Genomic DNA, 22806 nt, shown 5'->3' with positions numbered 1-22806 from the left:
TAATCTTGAAAATGTACATACAGTAAACGTTTCCTATATGTATTGGTTTAGGAATATCTTCAAATACAAAGAGAATGAATTGTTTAAAAACGATTGTATGATTAGGTAGGAAAAAAATGGGACAAAAATGGAAGAAAAGATAGGAGGTATAAAAGTAGAAGGGGTGTGTAAAGTACATAGGTGGCTCGTACGCGTCGTGCGCGATGGGAGAGACTCGTGAGAGAGAGGATTGGGGAGAAAAGCAAAGGAATGGGGAAAGGAGGAGAGGAGAGGAGTGAGTGGATGTGTGGAAAGTGCCGAAGCACTGGCAGCGATCTCATATTCGCGATCAGGCTGTCGACACGACAACAACCCTTCCTTTTCTAAGCTTCTCATCGTATCGGCCGAGCTAGTGTTTTTCTAGTCAAAATTTTAGTGATTCCTAGAAGGAGGTAGAAACAGAGAGAGAAAGAGAGAGAGAGAGACATAGAAAACTGTGATCGAGACAAGGAAAGATGCATCGAAACGTTGCGATACTTTTCGTCGTTCTCGCTTCTCTCGTTTTGGCGGTTCGATCAGGTGGGAATTTTTTCGTTTAAACATTTTGTTTGTTTGTTTGACGTAATAGTATTTATCGTAATCTTCAATCAGTTTTATTTTCTTCTTAACCATTGCTTCATTTTTATTTTATTTTATTTGACGATTGTTTTTATATTTGAATAAAAACGTGATTCGACATCGAGAAAAAATAACGATCCTTTTCGATTAGAAATTAAAGCTAATACGACCACCGCGTATTTGCATCTCGACACGTATTAAAAGAAGTTAAGAAAATTCTTGATATTCGTAAAACTTTCCTAATGTGTTTCTTTTTTCCAAGATCGTCGAACCAGGACAAAGTTCGTTTTCCTACGTGTCCGATTTATCAAAGGTTTTATTACTTTTAACAGCGAGGTGGTAGTTTGCTTGAAAAGCTCTTCTTCAAACAACTTTCAAATTTCTTTTCATTATTATTTATAACTTATTCGAAATAGAAATACGATTTCTCGTTTACTATTCTTAAAACAAAGTTAATGAATTAATTTTGTTGAAATAATCGATATAAAGAATGGAAAAAAATGTTAAAGAAAGAGAGGAAAGGAAAAATAGAAATAAAATGAAAAATAATAGAAAGAAAAGGGGGTTGGGTGGGGATTTTGGCGCCACATTGCCGCGACCCAAATAATAGGAACACGCGCGTTCTGTAAAGGAGGCCAACTTTTCTACACCCCCACATACTTTCTGCACCCTCCCCCCGTCTTTCTTTCTCTTTCTCAATCATAAATATTTTTACGATACGTTAGCAACCACCCCATTGGAAATAATACTAAACACACCCTTGAGTGGACTGCATATTTATTAACAATCATCTATCAGAACTTCCTCGTCATTTTTCTTTGACATTTCAACTATTCGATCGATTTTCAATTAATTCCTACTTCAATCCCGTTTAACATTTTGATTCTTTTATACGGAGTTACAGGGTGATACGTTTAAATAGGAACGCGTCTTGTATTTTTTACGAAATTAAATTTCTTCTTAATTAATGAGTGTGTGTGTGTTTTTCTTTTTTTATTAACGGGATATACTCGTACGAAATGAATAATTCCTTGAAATAATTATATACGTTACGTAAAATTTAGAGAAAATTTTTCCGGAGCAACTCCACAGGAAAATTTTGTTAATACAAGAAAATGTCATCGAACAAAGACGTCGTTGTTGTATCCTGTGCGTGATAATTTTCGCACGTTCGAACGGATGGCGCGAATTACGCGATCGTTTCGGAAATTAGCATCGTTCTTCGTTTCTTCGACAAATTTTTCATCGTTCTCGTCGTTCAGTTTTTCATGGAATTTTCATGACGAAAGTATTTCAAATATTAACGATTAAATCATAATTTGTAATAATTGTTCCAGATGACACATTAAAATGTTACATGTGTACCTCAGTTACGGACAAGGATTGCGGCAACGATATGATCAAATCAAAGACAATCGAGCCGATCGAATGTACGATGGAAAAAATGACCAAATGGCAAACAAGTATTCAACAGAACAAATTACTTATTCCCATTTTCAGTATTTTTGCCGTAGATGATCCGCAACACGATCAAAGTATGTTAAAGAACATGGCATGTGCCAAAGTCGATGTTAAAAGTGAGTAGAAAATGACGTTCCCTTTTTTATTGTTTCCCTTCCTTGCTCAATATTTTTTCTTCCACTTTTTACGTACGTTTTATTAATTATCGATTGTCGTTGACAGGTAAAGACAATGAGAACAAATTATTGACGATAAGAAGTTGTCAAACGGCACAGGCGGAAAATGTTGATCCTTGCACGTCGATAGAAGGAAAACTTCAAGGTGCTATGGAATTTTGTGGACTTTGCGAAGAAAATGGTTGCAATGGTTCGATGACCATTTCCCCGAGAATAAACCATATTATTTTGACCGTCCTTGGATCATTCCTCATCGCTCTAATCCTTTACAGAGATGCATAACGTTCACCGTTCACGATCACTCACCATTTTTCCAATTAATCCGTAAATTCATATCCACTATCGTAATCGAGTTATCGTCGTTGCATTTGCCTCTTTTTACCATGGAAAAATCTCTCTCCCTCTCTCTCCCTCCCTCTCTCTCTCTCTTTTGCAAGCGTCGAAAGTAATTTGGCACGATTCAACGATGTTTTCTAATTTCTTAGGATAAATCGTATTCGAAATTAGAAATATTAGTTGAACGATAAACTAATATCGAATCACGTATTTATCCTAATCGAGATAAGTTCATCGAGATTCAGAATAAATCATTTGTTCTATTGTTATTCGCCCTGAATCGAATAAATCGCGTTTACGCGTGTATACTGCTAATAAATGTATATATTCTACAGGGTAAGATCAAAGTCGTTTTCTTCAAAAACCATAAAATTTGGATCAGTTGATAGAACGCGTCACTATACAAATGAATACATAAAAATGCATAAACAAAAGAATTCGTTTAGAGATTTATCACGAGGACAGCGACTTTTATTCCACCCTGTATATTATGTACATATACACACAAATATATATATATAATACATATATACGTTTGAGATATATAAATATATACATCTATTACATATATATTATATATTATATATAAATATTAAGAAAGACCACTGTTATTTGTTAAAAGAAAGAAAGAAAAATAATAATTCACACATATATATAAACTAATCGTATCTCTACGTGTGTATGCAACCGGATATGCATTCTCGTGCCTGGATATTGGTATCGAGAAAACAATGCTAAAGCTTTCGAAGTCAAATAAAAAGTGTTTGCTGCACGATTATTGTAACGAGCAATAAAACTAAGTTAAAAAATTAAAATAAACTTGTTAACTAAGCTCGTTTTATTATAATTATTATTTCCTTTCTGATTATATAAGATTATTCTGAAATATTGTTCGTATGATAAATCATAGTACAGTCATAATCATAGTATTAGTCATATTATAGTAGGAAAAAGTCCGAGCATTGTTCAGTACATGGGATAGAGACCATACAAATTTTGTTCTATAATCATTCGCGTGAATAATAATTTCAGGATGTGCAAAATTGCATAAAAAATTCGAATAATATAATACCTGCAAAGTTTATCGACCATTTGCTAATACATTTTAGCGTAAATACTATATAGGATAATTTACAATCGGTATTAAAAATAATACTGAAATTACAAACATGCTTTGAATTGCAAAGATACGTCAAAAGAAAAAAAGAAAAACGCGTATCTAACTGTATGTACACCCTTTCGATTCACGCATTATTCAGTAGGATCCTGTAGATCGATGAATACGGGTTTGCTGCAAGGATACCAAAATGTATGAGCTGCGGAAAACGTACGGGAATTTCGTACCATAGGAAATTAAGCAATCTACAAGTTGTTGCTACAGAAGTTCATGCAGTTCCATTTTGCTGCATTCATTGTCGTTGCAGAGCCAGATTTCTGGCCCGATCAACGCTGTTTTATGAGTGTCAGACATGCGCGATATTCGGTACGGTTGTTTATTTTGTCGCATAATATTCTATTTTATATATATATATATTATACAGTATAATATATAATACTGTGTAGAGAATATTCGTAAAATATATTATAATATAATAACATCGTTGAAATATGAAAACAAAACGAAATTGTTGAAATAACGTTACGAATATCAACGTAGTGTTAAATTTGTCAATCGGCATATTACTTTATTACGGATGAGGAAAAAAGTGCGTGAAATATAGGTGTGCTCTATCTCTCACCATTTGTTCTTTATTCGCTCGTCGACTTTTATTATCGAAGATAAGATATCTCGATCAGTTAGCGATGCGAGTACCAGGTACGTTTTTAAGAACAGCATCCAACATGGTCGAATACGTAACCGTACTGATGATATTTTTCTTCATCTTTAATTTAATAAGTAAGTAATTATACGTATATAATTTTGTACTCCCGATTAATTCGGTATGCTTTTGAAGAAAATTATTTAAATAAATCCGATTGGTTGATTCAATTCGCGTCCACGAAAGATTAGAATTTTGGCCTATTTTACTCGTATCGCATTTCAGAAGAAAAGGAAACATCTCGTTGAATAAACATCTACTTTAATCTTTGTTATTTCCTTTTTTTCTTTTTGAAACGATGCGTATACTCGTTACACGGTTATTCAATTATTTCGCTAACTCCTTCCTTTTTTTGTTGTATATTTATACCGATTATTTGTTGTAAATTATATTATTCGATGTTATTTTGACAGAATTGACGAACAGTCAAAATCTTTGGTGTTACGATTGCAATACCGATTTAAGAAATGGTCCACAAAATGAGTGCAACGATCCTTACGTCCCAGGACCTTCTATGGATTTGATAGCCTGTCCTCAAAACGAATCGTATCATTGTCTCAAAGGTGTTGTACTGTGTATGTGAAAAACATTCATTTATTACTTTCGAATAAACATTTTTTTCTTTTCGGATAAATTATGGTATTAAATGAACAATGAATTTTAATGTTATAGATAAGAATGTCCTAGTAACGATAAGGGCCTGCGTACCAAGTCGTAAAATAGATCATTATTGCGATCATGAAAAACATTTTCCACATTCTACCAACGAATGCTACTTTTGCAACAACTATGCTTGCAATGGTCATCCATCGATGAAGCCTGACAGTATTTATACATTGGGAATTATCCTTTTAATGCTATTGAATTTGTCAAAAAGATGTTGACTTTAATGAAATGATCTTTTTTATAAAGACATATAATGCAAAATTGAGACGTTAATAAATTGTTAAGTATAATAACAATAGGTGTGTAGACACAAATTACGAAGACTTATTTATTCGCTTATCTTCGATTTTTCGTTCCTTGGAAATGAAATGATGACAAAATTTGGTTATAAAAAAATCTTCAAAGATATATTTTACTCAGTCTGCATAAAAAACACTTGCGATGAGAGATGGCAGAAAGGAAGAAAGAAATAGAGCGTCAGGAATCGTTGAACGAAAGAGGTTGAAACATCTTTGAAGACCGGAAAGGTCAGTTGACTTTCTGAGCTTGAAATTAAATCGTTTTATGAATGAAACCAGAGAGGAGAAGTCCAGAAGGCTGACTCCTTCTACGACGTTTCGTCGTGGAAGAATAAGAAGCTGACCTAAACGTTTGCTGCTACCATCGCGTCTTCGTAGTCTTTCGGTGCCGAGGGGAAGGGGTCAAATGCTCGAGTCAATTCGGTAATTCTTCTTAAGGTTAAATGTTCTCCTGACCCCTGACAAGTTATTCTTAACGAGTCGGCAAGCCTCACTTTGCATCGTCACATTTAGCTGCTTCTTCGAAAATATCGAACGCGTCTAATTTCATCATTATTTCCTTTACTTTTTTCTTTTTTTTTTTTTTTCTTTCTTTTCTATTCATTATTATATACCACGTGTAATGTTATTTCAACTGAGAATACCAAACTCAATTGCATAATTGAAATTGACACGATAGTGGAAAGATAAAGTAGTATCAATTTCTTTTTATCGATGGAGTAATTGCCATAATTACTGCTATATCCATATATACCAATATCTTTTTGCGAATCGTATAAATTATTTCAATTTCTGTTACACACGAATTTAATAATACATGTAAATGTAAAATATTGTACAATGAATTAATTCGAATATCTTTGTTTGTTACATTTCTTTTTTTATTGTTTGCTTTTCATACGTTTTTCATATATGAAAGAATTAAATTGATGGCAAAAGAATTTGTGAGAGAGTGAATCGATTATGATTAAACCAAATCGTTCGGCAAAAACATTTAACGATCTAATGGAATTGATTAAATATTTGCATCGATAAAAAGAGAATTTGCTAGGCGATATCGATAATAATATCATCTTGAATACATTAATATTGGAATTATTCACATCGATACGTATTAGAATTAATCACCTCCATTAAATCATAATTATAGATTGGAACGATTAGATAATCGAGTAGGAAGAAGAGGAGCTACGTACGTTAAGGTTCTCGAGAGCGATAGACACACGAATAGAGATAAATAGATATTTTCTCTAATATTTTCATTAATATTATTTATTTGAATATTTCAAAAAAAACTTCTTTAAAACTTGACAAAATAAAATTTAATATCTAGATAGAATATTATAGAAATAAAAAATCTAATGATAGATGATAATAATAAAAAAAAAAAACCAACAGACGAGAAACCGAACTTTTGTGAAAGAAAATAATAACGGATGGGGGGAGTTCACTATTGAAGAACTAATGTATGACACATTCCGTTTCGTAAAGAAACGAAAAGTGAAATAAGAGAATGGAGAGGTTCGAGAAGAAAATGACGAAAAATGGTCCCAAACGATTAGCTCTATCGTTAATTGTCCTAAACGAGGTGGAACGAGGGTCCCATTTCGACTCTCTTAAAAAGTCTTCTTGCCTGTTGTTTGCTCTTTACTCCTACTTCCTGGCAGAGAGTCTGCTTCTGTTAGAATTGGTGGGGAGTTCTCCGGGGGCACGCACGACGCATTATTATGACGAAGTTATATAGACGAGGACAAACGTAATAGTAACTTGACGAGAGTCAGAGTTAGAGTGAGAGAGAGGGAGAGAGAAAGAGAGATGCATATATATATATAGGAAGAAAGGGAAGGAGAAGATTCGTGCGTGCACTCTGCAAAAGAGGGTGTCGTCTACTCTCTTCAGTTTCAAAGTGGACACGTTCCGCGACGCCGACGTTTTTTCCAAATCATTATAGTGCACTTTTATTTTTAAATAATTTGTCATCGTGTTTATCGACAAAATTCGCATTCCCTCTTTCACGTTTATTTAATTAATAACTGAGAGTTCTTTTCGAAACTGTCAACATGATTTCCAATACTTCTTGGATGCTCCTCCCTATTTTTCTCATTATTTTCGCTAATTCTGGTGAGTAGACAAATATATATATATATATAATGTATGCATTAATTTATTTAAAAAGAAAAACGAATGAATTTATTGAATTATAAATATTATATGTGTGCTCCAAGTTTTTCATCATACTAAGGAAGATCCTAATAATACGCGTTTTTTCATTTAAATTGGCGGGCTTTTTGTTAACTACTTTCGAATCGCTTCGTAATATTCGTCGAAATTTTCATCGAAATGATCACGTTTCATTTCACTTTTCCAGATTTTCTCTTGGTAATATTTTGTACCTACCAATTTACGTTACGTAATTAGTCGTGCTAGTTTCAACGAATCATCTTGATCACATTTACTTCTATATACAAATTGACTATTTTTATTTTGGTAGAAATTCATTTGGATATTATATTAGTCTGTTTTCTTTATTTTTGAACAGGTTCAGCGTTAAAGTGTTGGGATTGTTCGTCTCACACGAGCGCAATGTGCGGTGATCCAATGAATTCTACCGATCATCAAGTTATGTTTCACGTGAAAGATTGTGGAAGAGCTTTATATAATAATAATAGATCGATTTGTCGTAAAATGGTTATAAGAGGTACGTTATTTTATCTTGCCAATTATTTTGGTTTCTTTCATTAAGGACAACATTTGTATGTAAGACGACGTATTATTATGATAGAAGTAAATTCGTGCGCATTATTCTTAGCCCGATGACACATCTCAAACGTAACATCTACGCCTAAATACTTAAACTCTTTTCGCGAGACTCCATCGAATTTAATAAATGACGTTACCTATGAATTATAACGAGACACGTTTGTTTTTCTGACTCACGGCTACTTGCATCTGCACGACAATTGAGATAATTAGGTATGCACTAATGCGCCAAGATCGTTCAGTTTCTTCTTTTTTTTTCGTAAGACGATCCGTTTAAAATACATTTTTAACTAGAAAGATAATGAAAAAATTATCGGAATGAACGTTGTTAAATATTGCGAGTCACAACGTTACATACGATTATGTGTATGTGTGTGATATAATAAAAATAATCAATTATATTATGTAGAATCGCACATACCATCGCACATACCATCGCACGATTCTGCTGGAACCGAATTACGTGTTTCTCTACTTGCAATTAAATCTGTTTGACGAAGCGCGCAACGGGCATGAATCAGACGGAAATCGTGTATTACGTATTCTCTTCTATTGTCTAGCGAAGTAGTATAGGAGCAAATTTTCCGTCTACCGGAACGACCTCGATCCTTGTCCCTCTTATTCTTCTTCCTTCAATGATCTAGCCGTTATGTCGAAATCCAGCTCAACACTTTTCGATGATGCACATTTTTTAACTCCGAACAAAATTACTCATTTTTACCCGACTCATATAGCTCGCCGACAAAGTATTTATTTAGAAAAAAATAAAAACAAATCTTATCGTCTCGACGATGATGAATCCAACAACAGTAGGAAACTTTCCTCTTATTACGTTTTTCTATATACATATTTTTACATTGTTGAAGGAAAAAAAAATTATAGTAAGAAAAAACATTAATGGGAGTGCCATCGGTTGCATTTGAAATTGAGCTGGATAGGAGGAATATTGCGCAATGGATAGGAACGTTGTTGACTGAAACACATCGCGTGTGTATATTGCGAATCTTACCGCGAATCTAAAGAGAAACGTAGTAAAACGCCAGGATATTATTCGCAACTAGCTGCAGTGTTTAGACTTCCGTCAGCGTTTTACTTACGAATCATGCAATACAACAACTACGACGTTCCTATCTACGAGCAAGATCTCGTCATTTCGTTAGAATTATTCGAATGAATCATTTCCCGATCTCCTTCTTCATCGTTTAATCATCAATCAACTTGTCGATGATCTTACGAATTATATTCTTCCATTTTGTTTCCCCTACGTTTCTACGTTTGTAAGTTTTATCGATATGAGATCGGTGATAAATTTGCGAGAAAAAAAAATTCATCTATTTTGTTTCAGATGGCGGCGAACGTATCGTCATACGTTCCTGTGCTGTACCAAATACCGACGAAATGGAAATAACCGATGGTATTTGTGGTTCACTCACAAGCAATCAAGGTATAACCGAATCTTGTCATATCTGTAGTACCGATCTCTGCAATTCAGCAAGTGGCTTGTCAACGACGCTATCGTTGTACATCGCTGGATTTATTTTCATCGGTTATCATTTTTTCCAATCAAAGTACAATCAAATAATATAATCGTCAAAAGCAATTAAAACGACAAGCCTCATAGAAAAAATAATAATTGGTTACGAATCGTATTAAGATTTTCATTCTAATCGTTCATTCGATTTACTTTTTACACTATAAATGTTTATATAATATTTTACTAACGAGTTCTTTTCTTCTTCTTCTTCTTCTTCTTCTTCTTCTTTATTTTTTCGTATATTAATTAAGAAAAAAATAACGATTTATGGAAAAATTATTTGTCATCATTGATAGTTATTGCTACAGAAGCATGTATATTATTATAGGTCGATTGCGTAAGAATTTTTGGAACGAGCAATTTTAAAGTAAGCTCGTTAATTTTACCTAGTTAGTAGAAGCTCGTTAGTGCATAATAAATTAACATATTACGTTACCGTATTAGATCGGATAACGCGTCAAGTTAATTTTTACTAACTTAGAATTTTATCTGAACTTAAACTCTTTCTTATAATTTCTTTTCTTTTTTTTTTTTTTGGAAAGAACATAAGTTTATTATTATTTAGAACATAATTTCTCGTCTTGTTAAAATACATTTATTTCTTCCCACATTGTTCGTCGAGGAATCCATAATATGCCTCGCAATGGATTTGTATCTTTAATTTAGTAACTTTGTATATTTTTTTTTCTCTTATTAACTCACTCTCTCTCTCTCTCTCTCTCTCTCTCTCTATTTGTAAAATTAAGTCTTCGTCTTGCTCTTACTCCTTTCAAAAATTTGTAATTAAAATAAAATAAAGAAAAAATACAAAAAATGTCAAAAAAAAAAAAAAAAAAAAAATGCAAGAGTAAGACGAGCAAGCTTAACGTAGCTTATCAGATATCCGTCCAGTGCTTAGAAACGATCAGAGATCTTTATTAAAACTAGTCTCTTCGTTATCTTCTTGTTAAGACCCTTCGAATGGCTTCTAGTTCTGTAATTTATTAGGTTAAACGTATTCTTATGTTTTTTTTTTCTTTCTATCCTTCTTTCTTTCTTCTTTCATTAAAAATTTTCCTGTTATCTTTTAAAAGTTAAACTTTCCATCGGGAGGTTTTTTTCTTTTCGTTTGTCGATCTTATAGAAAATCTCACGAAGAAGGGAAAAATAAGGAAATCAGGCGTGTCCGAGTAACGAGAATAGTTATTGTATAATCGTTTGTACATAATTTGAAAATATATATATATATATATATATACCGTGTGTATCATCGTCGTCTCGTTGCCGTTGTAATATTTAATATCGAAAAGATTCGATATCTATCGTAATTTAGAATTTCACCAAGGAAAAGAGAAAGCGTTGAAAATGTTTCGAACGATTTTTCAAATCTAAATTATTAATAATCTACCTATATATATACGTATGTAATAATTGAGAAGAAAAAAGAAAAAGAACTAGGAAATAAAGGATAACAAACAAAATCTAGGTTGTAGGAGGAAAGATGTCGTAAGTTTTTAGCCTCTTTCGTGTTTCGTCGTTATGTTCGTTGTTTTTTTCTTTTTGTTTTTTTTTCTTTTCCTGAAAATATTCTATCGAAGAAAGCAAAGAAAATTATATTTTAATCGTTCTAAGAAATGGAAGAAAATGAAGTAACGAAAATTAAAAAAGAAAAAAAAAGGGGAAAAAATACAAGGAAAATAAAATCCTTTTGGGTGCACCTGAAATAATTAATTTCGTGAATTCGTTGGTGGAAACTTGTTGTTGTTAGGTGGATCGCATCTGCATACGCAACAAGAAGGAAACAGGAACCAGTCCATGAAGATGCCCTTGCAATCGTTGTCCGGATCGTAAGCAAGCAACCTATGCCATTTGTACTTTTGTTCGCATCCGCAATCGGTCGTGCATCGATTCGTTTGCGTCTTTCTGAAATTTCCACGAGGTTCTTGCGTTTATTTTCTTTGTTTTCCTCTCTCGAATCAATCACTCGCAATTAGATTTCATTAGAATTACGAACGAATATTAACATAACACTTATATATATATACATTTTATCTCTCTTACATACAATTATGATTTAATTATACTCGTTAACAAACTTTTTAACGTTTCATTCATTTTATCGTAATCGAGAGAGTAAAATACTTTTGAGAACTTTGAATAAATATCAATAGATTTATAAATTATGTAATACTTGTATGTACTCACGAGCAAACTTCTTGGTGAATCGCTTGTTCAAAATGTTGGGTGTTTACGATAGCACGTATCTTTCCTGCACTATTGCTAGCCCAATACGGTGTCACGATCTCTACTTTTGATTCGCATGCGTCGACTCTAAAATTACGATCATTGTTCTTTATTTATTTCAACACTGTGCGAGATTTAGGTTGGCACGATTTTTCGATTTCTAATCGTAATTTGTGCAGCGTTAAAAAACAACAGAAAAAGATATACACACATATATATGTATATATGTACCTTCCACTTTCGTTGTTACGGTTTTTCCCAAAAGATTGTCTCGGATCTCTTTTTTGATTCTCCCTACCAAAAAAGGAATCCCCATCGGCTTCGATTTCCGTTTCGAAATCGTGTTCCTTCTCTTGAAGATTAGGCCCACCGTCCGGTAAATCTAGTTTCGACGATTTCAAAGAGGATTCTCGTCTTTTTCTTCTCGTACGAGTTCGATGACCTGGGCTCATCTCGAAGTCACCGTACATTCTCTTCATCAATGCTTTGTTTTCGTCTATGAAACGTTCTATTCGTTCGCTACAAGATTGAGTAGTCAAAAAAGTCAAAACAAAAGAAAAACAAACAAATTGAAAAAAGTAATAAAAATCATATTTACATCGGATACGTATTTCCGGCAGTTGGACAAAACAATTGATGATATCTTTTGATGCACGGTGCACCTCTGACCAAATCACCTCTCAATTCGACTCCTAATGCGACCGAAAGTGCTGTCCAAAGGATCTACATAGAAATGAAGAAGACAAATCAATAAGTATCTTATCTAACGTAACGTTATTAAAAAAGAACTGGCAGAAGAACTCGCGTTTAAAGTTATAAGGAAAAGGGTCAAGGATCTGTGCTGGAAAGGTTAGCATAAAGTCGAAAGGAAAAACGATTCGACTTGTTAGATAAGAAGAAATCTAAAAAGGTCGATCTCTCTTTCTTTTTCTATTAAAGGGTCTACATTATCCTTGGAAGTTGAAAACTATTCGATCAATTGTATTTTGGAAATAATTATTTTCAGAAATAATTATTTCGCGTTTAATAGTTCAAATATAATTACAAAAAATAACCGATATGAATAATTTGTTGAATTTAATTTCATAATATATTCACATAAAAGTTTAATCAATTATAAATATGATTTCCGAGACAAAATGAAAAATTGAATTTTCTTTTGGTTAAAAAGTTATAGGATCGCAGTTACAGTAAATTTCTCGAAAGGATCGAAGAGAATTTAAAAGCAAGACGATAAAGATGATATCGAACGACCACACCTTGTCAGGATTCAAGGTATACCACGTGACAATTCTGACCATTATTGTGTGACATACGAAACGAAAAAGATGATAGTCGTTGACTCTTATATATTTTCTTTCAGTGATTTTACTTTTGCATATATTTACGTGTACACATATGTATATACCCATGAATATTAATTCAAGGTTCTCTACACACAACAAAAAGGAACGCATAAAGTATACAAATTCTTTCGAGAATATTTCATGATTTTACAAGTTCAAAGGATACTTCCATTACTTTTTTTTCCTTTTCCTTTTTCCTTATCAAAAATGTGCTCGTAAAATTGAAAAATATTTCAAGGTTATCGATTCGATTTTCTTCCATGTATTTTTAAGTAAGTAAGTATATTTCCTCTATAGAAATATAATATATTGTACACGCATATACGCACAAGCACTAATACTTTGGCAAGACGATTCATGCACACCCACATCGATACTCGCACATAAATTTACATATAACTAGATATATCTTATCCAATGTATAGTTGGATGTATCGATACACACGTACGTTTACGTGTAGATGTCGATGACATGCGTGACCCAAGACAGTGTTCGAGACACCCACGGGGATACATAGAAGCAATAACTTAACTCAAGGTATACCTTTATTCTGCAAATCTTAGGCTCGGCACGATAACACCACCACGACGACGACGTGTTTTTGAGAAAGCTGCGATAAGAGACGTGAAACACCAACGTTTCTTATCGACCGACCACAAGGACGTTCACGAGGAATAGAAAACCTTTTAACGGAGAAACTAATGCAAATCAATTGGAATTTTTTTCTTTTTTTTTTCTTTTCCCAAGTGAAAACTTCCTTATGTATTTTGTTGTCTATTCTTATTCTTCCTTTTTAAATCTATCGTCATCCGTGTGTGCGATCAACGTCATTAACGTTATCAAGCTCCAATCATGGTCGTCTCATCGTTATTCTCATTATTATTAATGGTATACAATTTTGTTATTGACATAATTGACCAACGTCACTTTTTCTTTCGATCGAAATAACGATTTATGAGACTGCCGGAAATATAAGGAACGTCTTTTCTTTTCTTTTTTAAATGGAATTTTGTTCAAATTGACAACTCCTTGAATAGATTTAATGCAGGATGAGTGAAATTAAAAAAAAAAGGAATGAAACTTTATCGAGCGGGGCTTCTCTCGTTTAAGTTCAATCGAAATATTGGACAATGAACAAAATCAATGAACAAAATCAATGAAAACATTGTATATTTGATTTTCGAATAGAAGTATTTTCTCATGAAGAAGTTGTAATACGAGAAGAGGAAAGGATTACCATCGAAACGCAAGTAATTGCAGAATCATTGATCTATACCGGAAGATCGCGTTGTATCGTTAATGTCTATTAGGTTTAGCCCACGTGTTTGCATATCAGTAGGCGTCAGTAAAGTCGGCTTCGTCTATATCGGTTCGAGTCATTCAGTAAAACTTCCTCCACAGGGTACGTCTCTTAGCGAAAGTCTTTACAGAGAGAGAAACGTGAATCACGGCGAGTGTCCACGCGAGTCAATTGCAATAGACGATTATGCGAATCGAATTTGAACGAGGAGGTAATTGTCTAATGTTCTATGAACATAACATGTTTCCAATCAATATTTCAACCATCATTTGTTTTCTTTTATAATTGTCTCGCTAATTAATATATTAGCACAGTTCATACAGATATACTCTTTTTTTTTAACGATACTCTAATGATTAATAATATTTCAATAATAAATCTTATTAAATGTATTTCGTCTTACATACGATCTATATATCTTTTATACGCGTATGCACATATACATATGCATATTACTCGCGCGTATATATGCGTAACATTTGCACGGCACAAGAGATGCACGCGTATACGCTAAATAAATTTGACACTTTTCTATAAAAAAAAAAAAACATAAACAAACTATCTCTGTTGCGTAATAATCAGTGTAGGAGTTGTCAATTTGATTGGAATGCTCACAGTGAAAATGTCAGACGACTCGTTAGGCATCGGTAATGTATATTTATTGTGTGTGTGTGTGTGTGTCCGAGATATAATAAAATAATAAAAATAAAAGGAAGAGTGTTTAAACGGGTAGTACCGTTGAGATAACGATCTGCGATAAATATTAAGCGTTCAAATTTCTAGATTCGAACATAGGACAACGATAAGAATTGATAGAGAACGAATGAATAGTGGAGAGAAAAAGGCAAGTCGTCCGTGAATCTTAACGTTTGTTTGTGATTGGGTGTTGAACGTGGTTCGAGGAGGACCAGTGGTCAACAGTGAAAGGAGATTTTCAATAACGGTATAACTCGATACCAGAAGAGGAATCGTTCTAACGCTCGACATTGAACCGATTTCAACTAAGATATTCTAGCTCCGTTAGACAAATCGTCCTTTCTTAGCCTATCTTTCGTAATACGAATGGTAAGTAGTACGTGCTCGTTATTTGCGATCAAGAACAACACAGAAATCAACGTTTATGACCAATTTTATCTTCCTTTTTATTGTACAATCTTCAACTCGTTAGTATATTCTTCACTTATTCACTTTTTCTAATGTTAGGGTAATTTATCTTTTCCATGGAATCTTCATTTCGTTGAGAAATATTACGAATAACGAAGAGTAGAATTGTTAGCTTAGAATTAATCGAATATAAAGTCGGATGGAAAGATGACACGTAGAATTATTAGAAAACGATCGAGGGTAAGGTCGTTCGTATCGTTTTCGTCACGACTTTCTTTTCTCACGAAGTTGTTAACGTCGAGAAATAGGCCGATGTTACCTTTCCAAACGATTCACTCGAACAAAATTCAACCTTTTTTCGATATCTTTGATTGTACTTAATTAACTCTGACAAGACTTGACGTAAACTTTCGTTATATCGAGGAAATCGATCTTATTAGAATCTTTTTTTTTATTTTATTGGAAAATAAAAAACAAACAAAAAATTAGAAATAATCCGTGCACGTGTATCGGTTAACATTTTGCCTATCGCATAATTTAACTTCGTTTGATGCAAAAAGGCACCGTGCGAATTAATTGATTGATTTATTTTCAGATTAATAATTTGACATTATATTTAAATAAATTTTATATTTAGAGTGTATTTTTCAAATAAAAAAAAAACCTACGATACTAAAAGTTTATATTCGAATGATAGGATCTTTACGAGTAGTTGTAGGCAATGTGTTAAGGTAATTGCAAAAGACAGAACGACTGCTGATGTCCAATTATGGAAGAAGTCTAAGGAGGAGGTAATCATTGGTTAAAGGAGTGCTATAGGAGGCATTACGAGGACGAGCAAAAAAAGAAGCAAAAGAAGAGGAACATGCTCTCTTAACATTTAACGATTGTGATCTACTGGAAGAAGCTGCACGTGTTTTTTTTCTCTCCTCTATCCCGATCTTGATCTTTTTGGATCTTGTCATCGATGACGTAGTTAATGAGAGATTTTACGGGAAGATTTAAAGCTCCAACTTTGATGGATATTAATTAGTCACCTTTGATGACAAGAAAAAAATATCGAACGGGGGGTATATATAATATCGCGTAGTTATTGGAAGATACAAACAAGCAAAAAATAAAACTCGCAATTCATTTTATAATTAAAACAAACGTAAGAATATATCGACCGTGTATGGTAGTGAATTACGTAAGTTACGTTACATAAAAGTTCGCTTGGTTTTTCGTTTATTCAAGTACATGGAATAATAATGCATAATAAAAATTTCTCTCTTTTTCCTTTTTTTTTCTAGAACTTCCGATCAGTTCCTTTAGGATAATTTTATTTCTACGTCTGTTGAATTTTTGTTGTTTTTTTTTTCTAAGATCATTGGTAATCAGTAAGGTGTTGCCTCGCAAATTCTAAGGAAGATAGAATCTGCATGACTGGGGTCATGGATATGCAAGCGAGGAAATGTCACGCGGAGAGATGTCAGAGTTGCGAACAGTTCTTATAGATATATAAAGTCGTATCCGAGCGCGTTCGATCACCTTTCGAGCTAATACAACATCTTCTTACAAAGAAAAACGATCGATAGATCTATCGAAAGTCCCGTCATTTAGTCGAACCACCAAAAATGTATCTACTACCGCGAAACTTAGACGTAATTACACGTTTAAATGATATTATTCGTCTTCGTTGTTTTTATTCTCCCTTTACCATCGTTCCAATCATATTATCATTATTTTATATTAGTAGGAACTTTCTTACGGCAATTTATTCAATGACTCGTAATTACTATGAAGCATTATTCAATTGATTTTCTTTCTATTAAACGAAAGGTCACGCGCATCTATTCGCAATCAGAATTGATCATATATTGTAATGTAAAGCAAAAGATAAGAATCTTTTGGTAACAGACGATACGTTTTAAAGTGTAAACCGTTTAAGATGAATCGCGAGCAAATTGTAGGTCGGGAGATCATGATTCGTGCTTTCTTCGGGGAACGTATTCAGTATACTAACCTATGAGTCACGGCATCGTCGTGTTCGGCATTTTAGAAATGTATACAGTATACAATATTAAAATATATTCAATCTTATCGGAAATCGTTCCTTCTTCGATTTATGATAAATCATTCCAATTATTGTTACTGCTTTACATCGATTTTTAAAAGAAAAATAAAATCCGTAAATTATTACTCAACAACGATATAAATCTTTCCCACGTACAAATCTAATAAATAAAATTTATTTGGAATGAAAGAAATTCGAATTATCTTACTAACTAAGCAGGTAATTTGATAAAAAATTTAGAAAAAATATGATTAGTAGGAAAGCTCGTTTGCCGTGCTTGGAATGGCTTTTGTTTCTGCTGCGAAATAAGAGAAAGGTTGAAGAATGTAAAAGGCATGACGAGGATACCGATACTCGCATAGCGCATGATTCATAATCGTTTTTGATGCAAACAAAAAAAAAAACAAAAAGAAATGCAACTATAATGTGCAACTCACCGGAATTTGTACAAAAGTTCCATTGTTTATTTGAGGATAAGAATAAAGCGGTACGACAGGAACCGAACCGTTTTTTAAGAAAATCGGGCCTTGAATCGGTGTTACGTGTGCGTCCCTTGGTACACCTTGATCCTCCTCGTCGTAATAATCCTCGAAATCGTCATCGTAATCCAGAACAGCGTGAACTGACGTTTTTGTCCCTGGACCACCTCCGAATCCTTCGGCATTTACTCTCGTATATCTACAAAAAACAATCAGAATCGAATAAAACTTTCGATACATATAAATATAATACAAAATGAATTTATGACAAAATTGTCTTATATAACATTTTCTTTTATTCTCGTACAAAAATGTCTAATTAATTTAATGTCCATTTGGATACTTTAGCGAGAAAAAAAGAAAAAAAAAAAGAAAAAAAAAAAGAAAAAAAAAAAGAAAAAAGAACAGAAGAAGAAAAATAAGGAAAAGATTTTGTTCGATTGAGAAATAAGGAAGATTCCTTGGAAGTCTTTAGTAACTAATTACTTCGTATTTCAAGATCGATTTATCTCGATAATGCTCGAACAAGATAATGAATCGATTCGAAACGATTATAAGCAATGACATAATTACGTGTTCGCAACAACGAGCAGGTTGATTGTATGATATGTACGCGTGTGTATTTGTATGTAAGTACGATACTTCAAAATTCCGAAAGAAATTCGTCGAGATATTCGAAGCACGTTCGAAGGAACGCTCCAGAGGATATCGTTACGTAAATATTAACGTTCGTGCTCAATTAAGATTAAATAAAGCGATACGCTTTCGCTCGGACGCAAACGGAAATGAATTTTTATGAAAAACGACCTTGTTTTCACGTCAGTCAAGAAAAAAAATTCATCATAGATGATAATTAGGAAACAACTAATAAACGTAGATTTCGTTCAAATAAAATGACTTACCCGTTAGGTCTGTCTGGATAACCTTCTTGTTCGGAGATCCTGCTGGACTGTAAGGATTCTCTTTCGTGTTCATCGTTTTGTCCTATTCTTTCTTGTTGACGTTGAGTAGAAGGAGCTGGTGGTGGTGGTCTCATTTGTTGCTGTTGTTGCATTCTAGGTTGAGTCCTTCGAAAATCTTCATCATAATTCGTATAACGCGTATCCTGAGTCGATGAAAAAGAAGATTGTTCGGCGTAAATTTCTGGTCTTCTTTGTTGGTTCGTCTGACGTTGTCTCTGTTGTTGCTGTTGCTGTTGCTGCTGTTGCTGTCGTTCCTGTTGATACCTCGACGGTGGTATGTAAGGTTCGTTTCGAAAGGGTTCGCGATTATCGTAATTAACAGGTGGTGCCGGCGGAAGCACGGCATTCAATCGAAGATTATTAACCGTCGAGTGCCCGGTATAAAGAAACGACGACGGCGTAGCCGTGTGATAAGGTAAACTAAAATTCGTCAAGGACATTTCGTGTTTTTTTTTCTTTTTCTTTTTCTTTTTCTTGTTCTTTTTAATCGTCTAGACGAGAAAAGAAATGAAAAAATTCGTCAAAGTTTTTCGAATACTCGAAGACGCGTTTGTTCCAGATCTTGAAGTTCCAACGTTAAGTCGATAATTACTATAGTCTGGAGAAAAATCATGATTGTCGAAACGCGATAGATCGTAGACTCGAAATGAGCTAATTGTCGACTCGACCGGCTCGAAACAATCGGCTGATCTGTCTCGTTCGATCTCCGCATCGCAACATCCTCGATGAGATTCGCGATTCTCTTTATATTTTGATTAGTATTGTCTTCTTATTTTCCTCCTTCCCCTCTTTATTCCTTTTCTTTTTCTTTTTCTTCCTGTTCTCCTTCCTTTCCTTTTTCGGATTTGTCTTCCAACGTCTAGAATCTCGTTTGATGTTTAATTTAATAGAGACGTCAACCTGCAATTACCCAGTGCTATGAATAATTTGCGGATACATCGACCGCAAATAATCGGAGATTAATTATCTACCACATAATTTGTCTCTTTCTCTTTATCTTTCTCTTTTTATTAAGATGACGTCTCTCGAGAAAACTTGGAAAAAGAGATGCAGTAAAAAAAATAATGCATGATTCATCATCTTTCCCGGCATCCGGTTTACTCGATAACGGATATACTTATCTTTTTTTTTTGCTCGTCATAACGTTTCATTTAATGAATGAATTAAACGTCATCGTCATGATCAGGATCATCGATCGACGTAATAGTTCGTAGAACAAAAAACTAATCTAAAAATCAATCGCGAGTTTATTTTTAAATCGATTGTTTTCTTAGTTCGCGCAATCGTTTCGTCCGGAAAATTCTAATCTGCGGGGAAAATTTGCGCCATATGTCAGACGTAATACCATAATTATGTTTATCGCGTAAAATGGATCTAACCGGTATTCCCGTTTCTACTTTCTTTCGACAAGATTTGCGTAGGTGTAAACATTCGACACGATTTTCTCTTCTGGCATCTTCTATTTTTTACTGGCATAAATCATCCTTCAAATAATACTAGTCATCTTTAATGTTAACTTCATAATTTTGTTAATGTTTAATCGTACAAATAAAAAGAAATTAGTTTAATTCGCAAGATTGTTACAAAAGAAAAAGAATGCGATAGATCATATAGATTAATAATAATAATAATAATTCGAATTCGAATGCATGCACCCGCAATGAATCGTATTTCTTAGAAAGGAATATTAATAATAATGGCATTCATTGTCGTACGTACATATAAGCGACACTATAAAATATCGTTTAGTGTTGTTACTAAGGACAGTGAGATAGTACACACTCGTTACGATCTATAGGTGGTATACTAACGAATATTTTTTTTTCATTCCCATTATATCTCTCGAACTCGATCTACCGATCGAAACGATTTAATAAAAGACGACGACGACGACGACGACGACGACGACGACGACGACGACGAGGATTTAGGAACGCGTGTAAACGTGATACAAAACCTATGTACCCTATTATAATATTACCCTATACATATATCCAGTCAGCTGTTAGTGTTAGTTTGCAAAAAGAGCCTCTTGAATTGACGATTTATCATAGGTGAACCGTACAGGTCAGCCAATGTGGGCGGTCTATGATCATTTTATCCGACAATGAACGATCTACAGATAAGATCTATACGCGATTAGAAACTAAACGTTAAATCACTAACGTTCGCGTTTAGAACAAACTTTGTCTTCATTATGATATTTTCTATTACCTTCGCCTACCATTCGAATAACGACACAAGGATACGTGAAATTATTAAAAACAAATCATTTTAATAATGATAATAATTGGAGAATCGTTTGACGATAATACATACTCATTGATAATTAATTTTGTAATTGTTATTAACTCGTGAATCATACCAACTTTAGCCTTCGAGGGAATAAACGTGTGTTTTAATAACTGTTAGTATCGGCCATGTAAAAGAGTTCATAAGTCTTTTTCATTCAACGTTCTCTTTACTTTTACGATATTACTTGAAAGACAGGTGTGAGAAATATTGCAAAAAAAGAAAATTACCCGAAAAGAAAGAGAGAGAGAGAGAGAGAGAGAGAGATAGGACGACTTTTATCGTGAAAAGTCATGCGAAAATCATACTGTTTTTTATGACACATTCATATAAGTACACAACAACAAAAACGGGAGATTAATTATTACGTTGGATAAGTTTACTCTGTAATGTGGCAAAAAAAAGAGAAAGAGAGAGAGAGAGAGAGAGAGAGAAAATGAGGCGTGGACAAGAATGATTACCCACAGTGGGCCCTCCGTCTTACGATTTTAAGTATCGTCGGAGGGCCCGGCCGCCGGTCCACGTCGTCGTAGCTCACTTTCCCTCTTCGATTGCTTTCTTCCAAGTTTTATCATGCAAAGCTTGTTTTCGACTCCGACACATACACATCTTGCATCACCCAACGGAAGCGAAATCTTTCTCCTCCTTTCTCCAAATTTTAATAGATCATTCGATACTTATTTTTATACATATTTTTTCTTTTCCCCTACAAATTTCATCGGCATTTCAATAAACGATCGACCCAATTATACGGCAGTTAATGATCTATTCAAATTTGAATAAAATAAGATACCAATAAAAACCCACCACATTATTCTCGTTATTAATTAAATATAAATATTATATATATATATATATATATATAAAAAACGTGTGTTAATCTTTTGGATAAATTGCATTAAAAAATACGTACACATACCTTTTGTCGTCCTTTGAATTCCTGTCGAATGAGAAAGGAAAAAAGAAAAAAAAAACTCGAACAGGAAGAAGAGGAACGTGGACGAAATATATGTTGGGGTCCTGTTCGAACCAAAGACTCACGAATTCAAACGAAAAATCTCTCCGAAGCTTTCACTCTCAATGAAAGTTTCCTTTCTCTCTTATCTTCTTTACCGACGGAGGAAGAACAAAAATTAGTAAATAAATAAAAAAAGTAAAAGAGAAAACAAAAAGAATTAGTTAAAAATTACGAATAAAATAATATTATATAAAAAATAAAGGAAAGAAAGAAAGAAAGTAATGGATGGGAAAAATGATAGATAGTTGGTCGAAAAACGTGTCGGAGCACGTGCGACGATTTACGCCGGCGCGTATATGATCGAAGGTGTGCACGCGCGCGCACACATACACCGACACCGACGAGAGCCACGCACCTCGAAACGCCTCGTTGGTCG

General features: G+C 33.7%; 4 protein-coding genes across 7 annotated transcripts; 3 read left to right on the top strand and 1 right to left on the bottom strand.

The window, feature by feature from the left end:
- Window positions 1–304: 304 nt before the first annotated feature.
- Window positions 305–3100, top strand: LOC106789980. The gene is made up of 3 exons (XM_014754582.1): window positions 305–558; window positions 1935–2174; window positions 2281–3100. Exons 1-3 carry the CDS (start codon window positions 495–497, stop codon window positions 2514–2516), a joined length of 540 nt encoding a protein of 179 aa, XP_014610068.1. The 5' UTR covers window positions 305–494; the 3' UTR covers window positions 2517–3100.
- Window positions 3101–4288: 1188 nt separating this feature from the next.
- LOC106789886 lies at window positions 4289–5274 on the top strand. Its single transcript, XM_014754421.1, has 3 exons — window positions 4289–4467; window positions 4804–4965; window positions 5063–5274. Exons 1-3 carry the CDS (start codon window positions 4374–4376, stop codon window positions 5272–5274), a joined length of 468 nt encoding a protein of 155 aa, XP_014609907.1. The 5' UTR covers window positions 4289–4373.
- A 1907-nt stretch (window positions 5275–7181) lies between these two features.
- LOC106791167 lies at window positions 7182–10489 on the top strand. The gene is made up of 3 exons (XM_014756637.1): window positions 7182–7476; window positions 7895–8053; window positions 9461–10489. Exons 1-3 carry the CDS (start codon window positions 7416–7418, stop codon window positions 9700–9702), a joined length of 462 nt encoding a protein of 153 aa, XP_014612123.1. The 5' UTR covers window positions 7182–7415; the 3' UTR covers window positions 9703–10489.
- On the bottom strand, window positions 10116–22806 carry LOC106791155. Of its 4 annotated transcripts, XM_014756604.1 has the most exons (8): window positions 22786–22806; window positions 22332–22516; window positions 19061–20020; window positions 18117–18357; window positions 12471–12595; window positions 12104–12391; window positions 11834–11959; window positions 10116–11551 (listed from the first exon to the last, which is right to left on the bottom strand). In XM_014756604.1, the coding sequence occupies exons 3-8, from the start codon at window positions 19558–19560 to the stop codon at window positions 11356–11358; spliced, it is 1476 nt and encodes a 491-aa protein (XP_014612090.1). In that variant the 5' UTR covers window positions 19561–20020; window positions 22332–22516; window positions 22786–22806; the 3' UTR covers window positions 10116–11355. The 4 variants fall into 4 exon arrangements, with proteins under 4 accessions (XP_014612090.1, XP_014612097.1, XP_014612080.1 ...); XM_014756611.1 differs by lacking the exon at window positions 22786–22806 and having other exon boundaries at window positions 22326–22573; XM_014756594.1 differs by lacking the exon at window positions 22786–22806 and having other exon boundaries at window positions 22332–22573.

The sequence above is a fragment of the Polistes canadensis genome, unplaced genomic scaffold (assembly GCF_001313835.1).
Source record: "Polistes canadensis isolate GaletaPanama2010 unplaced genomic scaffold, ASM131383v1 scaffold_7, whole genome shotgun sequence".
Taxonomy (NCBI): domain Eukaryota; kingdom Metazoa; phylum Arthropoda; class Insecta; order Hymenoptera; family Vespidae; genus Polistes; species Polistes canadensis.
Note: the sequence above shows the minus strand (reverse complement) of the source record. Positions and strands in the feature narration are given on the sequence as shown.

Bases quoted from the DNA above. Each gene is read 5' to 3' on its own strand.
- LOC106789886 (XM_014754421.1), top strand. From the start codon at position 4,374: ATGCGAGTACCAGGTACGTTTTTAAGAACAGCATCCAACATGGTCGAA. The intron at 4,468-4,803 runs GTAAGTAATTAT...TTATTTTGACAG, and splicing joins CTTCATCTTTAATTTAATAA to AATTGACGAACAGTCAAAAT. The intron at 4,966-5,062 runs GTATGTGAAAAA...TTAATGTTATAG, and splicing joins TCTCAAAGGTGTTGTACTGT to ATAAGAATGTCCTAGTAACG.
- LOC106789980 (XM_014754582.1), top strand. From the start codon at position 495: ATGCATCGAAACGTTGCGATACTTTTCGTCGTTCTCGCTTCTCTCGTT. The intron at 559-1,934 runs GTGGGAATTTTT...TAATTGTTCCAG, and splicing joins CGTTTTGGCGGTTCGATCAG to ATGACACATTAAAATGTTAC. The intron at 2,175-2,280 runs GTGAGTAGAAAA...TGTCGTTGACAG, and splicing joins TGCCAAAGTCGATGTTAAAA to GTAAAGACAATGAGAACAAA.
- LOC106791155 (XM_014756604.1), bottom strand. From the start codon at position 19,560: ATGTCCTTGACGAATTTTAGTTTACCTTATCACACGGCTACGCCGTCG. The intron at 12,596-18,116 runs GTGAGTTGCACA...ATTTCTATGTAG, and splicing joins GAACTTTTGTACAAATTCCG to ATCCTTTGGACAGCACTTTC. The intron at 11,960-12,103 runs GTACATATATAC...TCGTAATTTTAG, and splicing joins CGTAACAACGAAAGTGGAAG to AGTCGACGCATGCGAATCAA.
- LOC106791167 (XM_014756637.1), top strand. From the start codon at position 7,416: ATGATTTCCAATACTTCTTGGATGCTCCTCCCTATTTTTCTCATTATT. The intron at 7,477-7,894 runs GTGAGTAGACAA...ATTTTTGAACAG, and splicing joins CATTATTTTCGCTAATTCTG to GTTCAGCGTTAAAGTGTTGG. The intron at 8,054-9,460 runs GTACGTTATTTT...ATTTTGTTTCAG, and splicing joins TCGTAAAATGGTTATAAGAG to ATGGCGGCGAACGTATCGTC.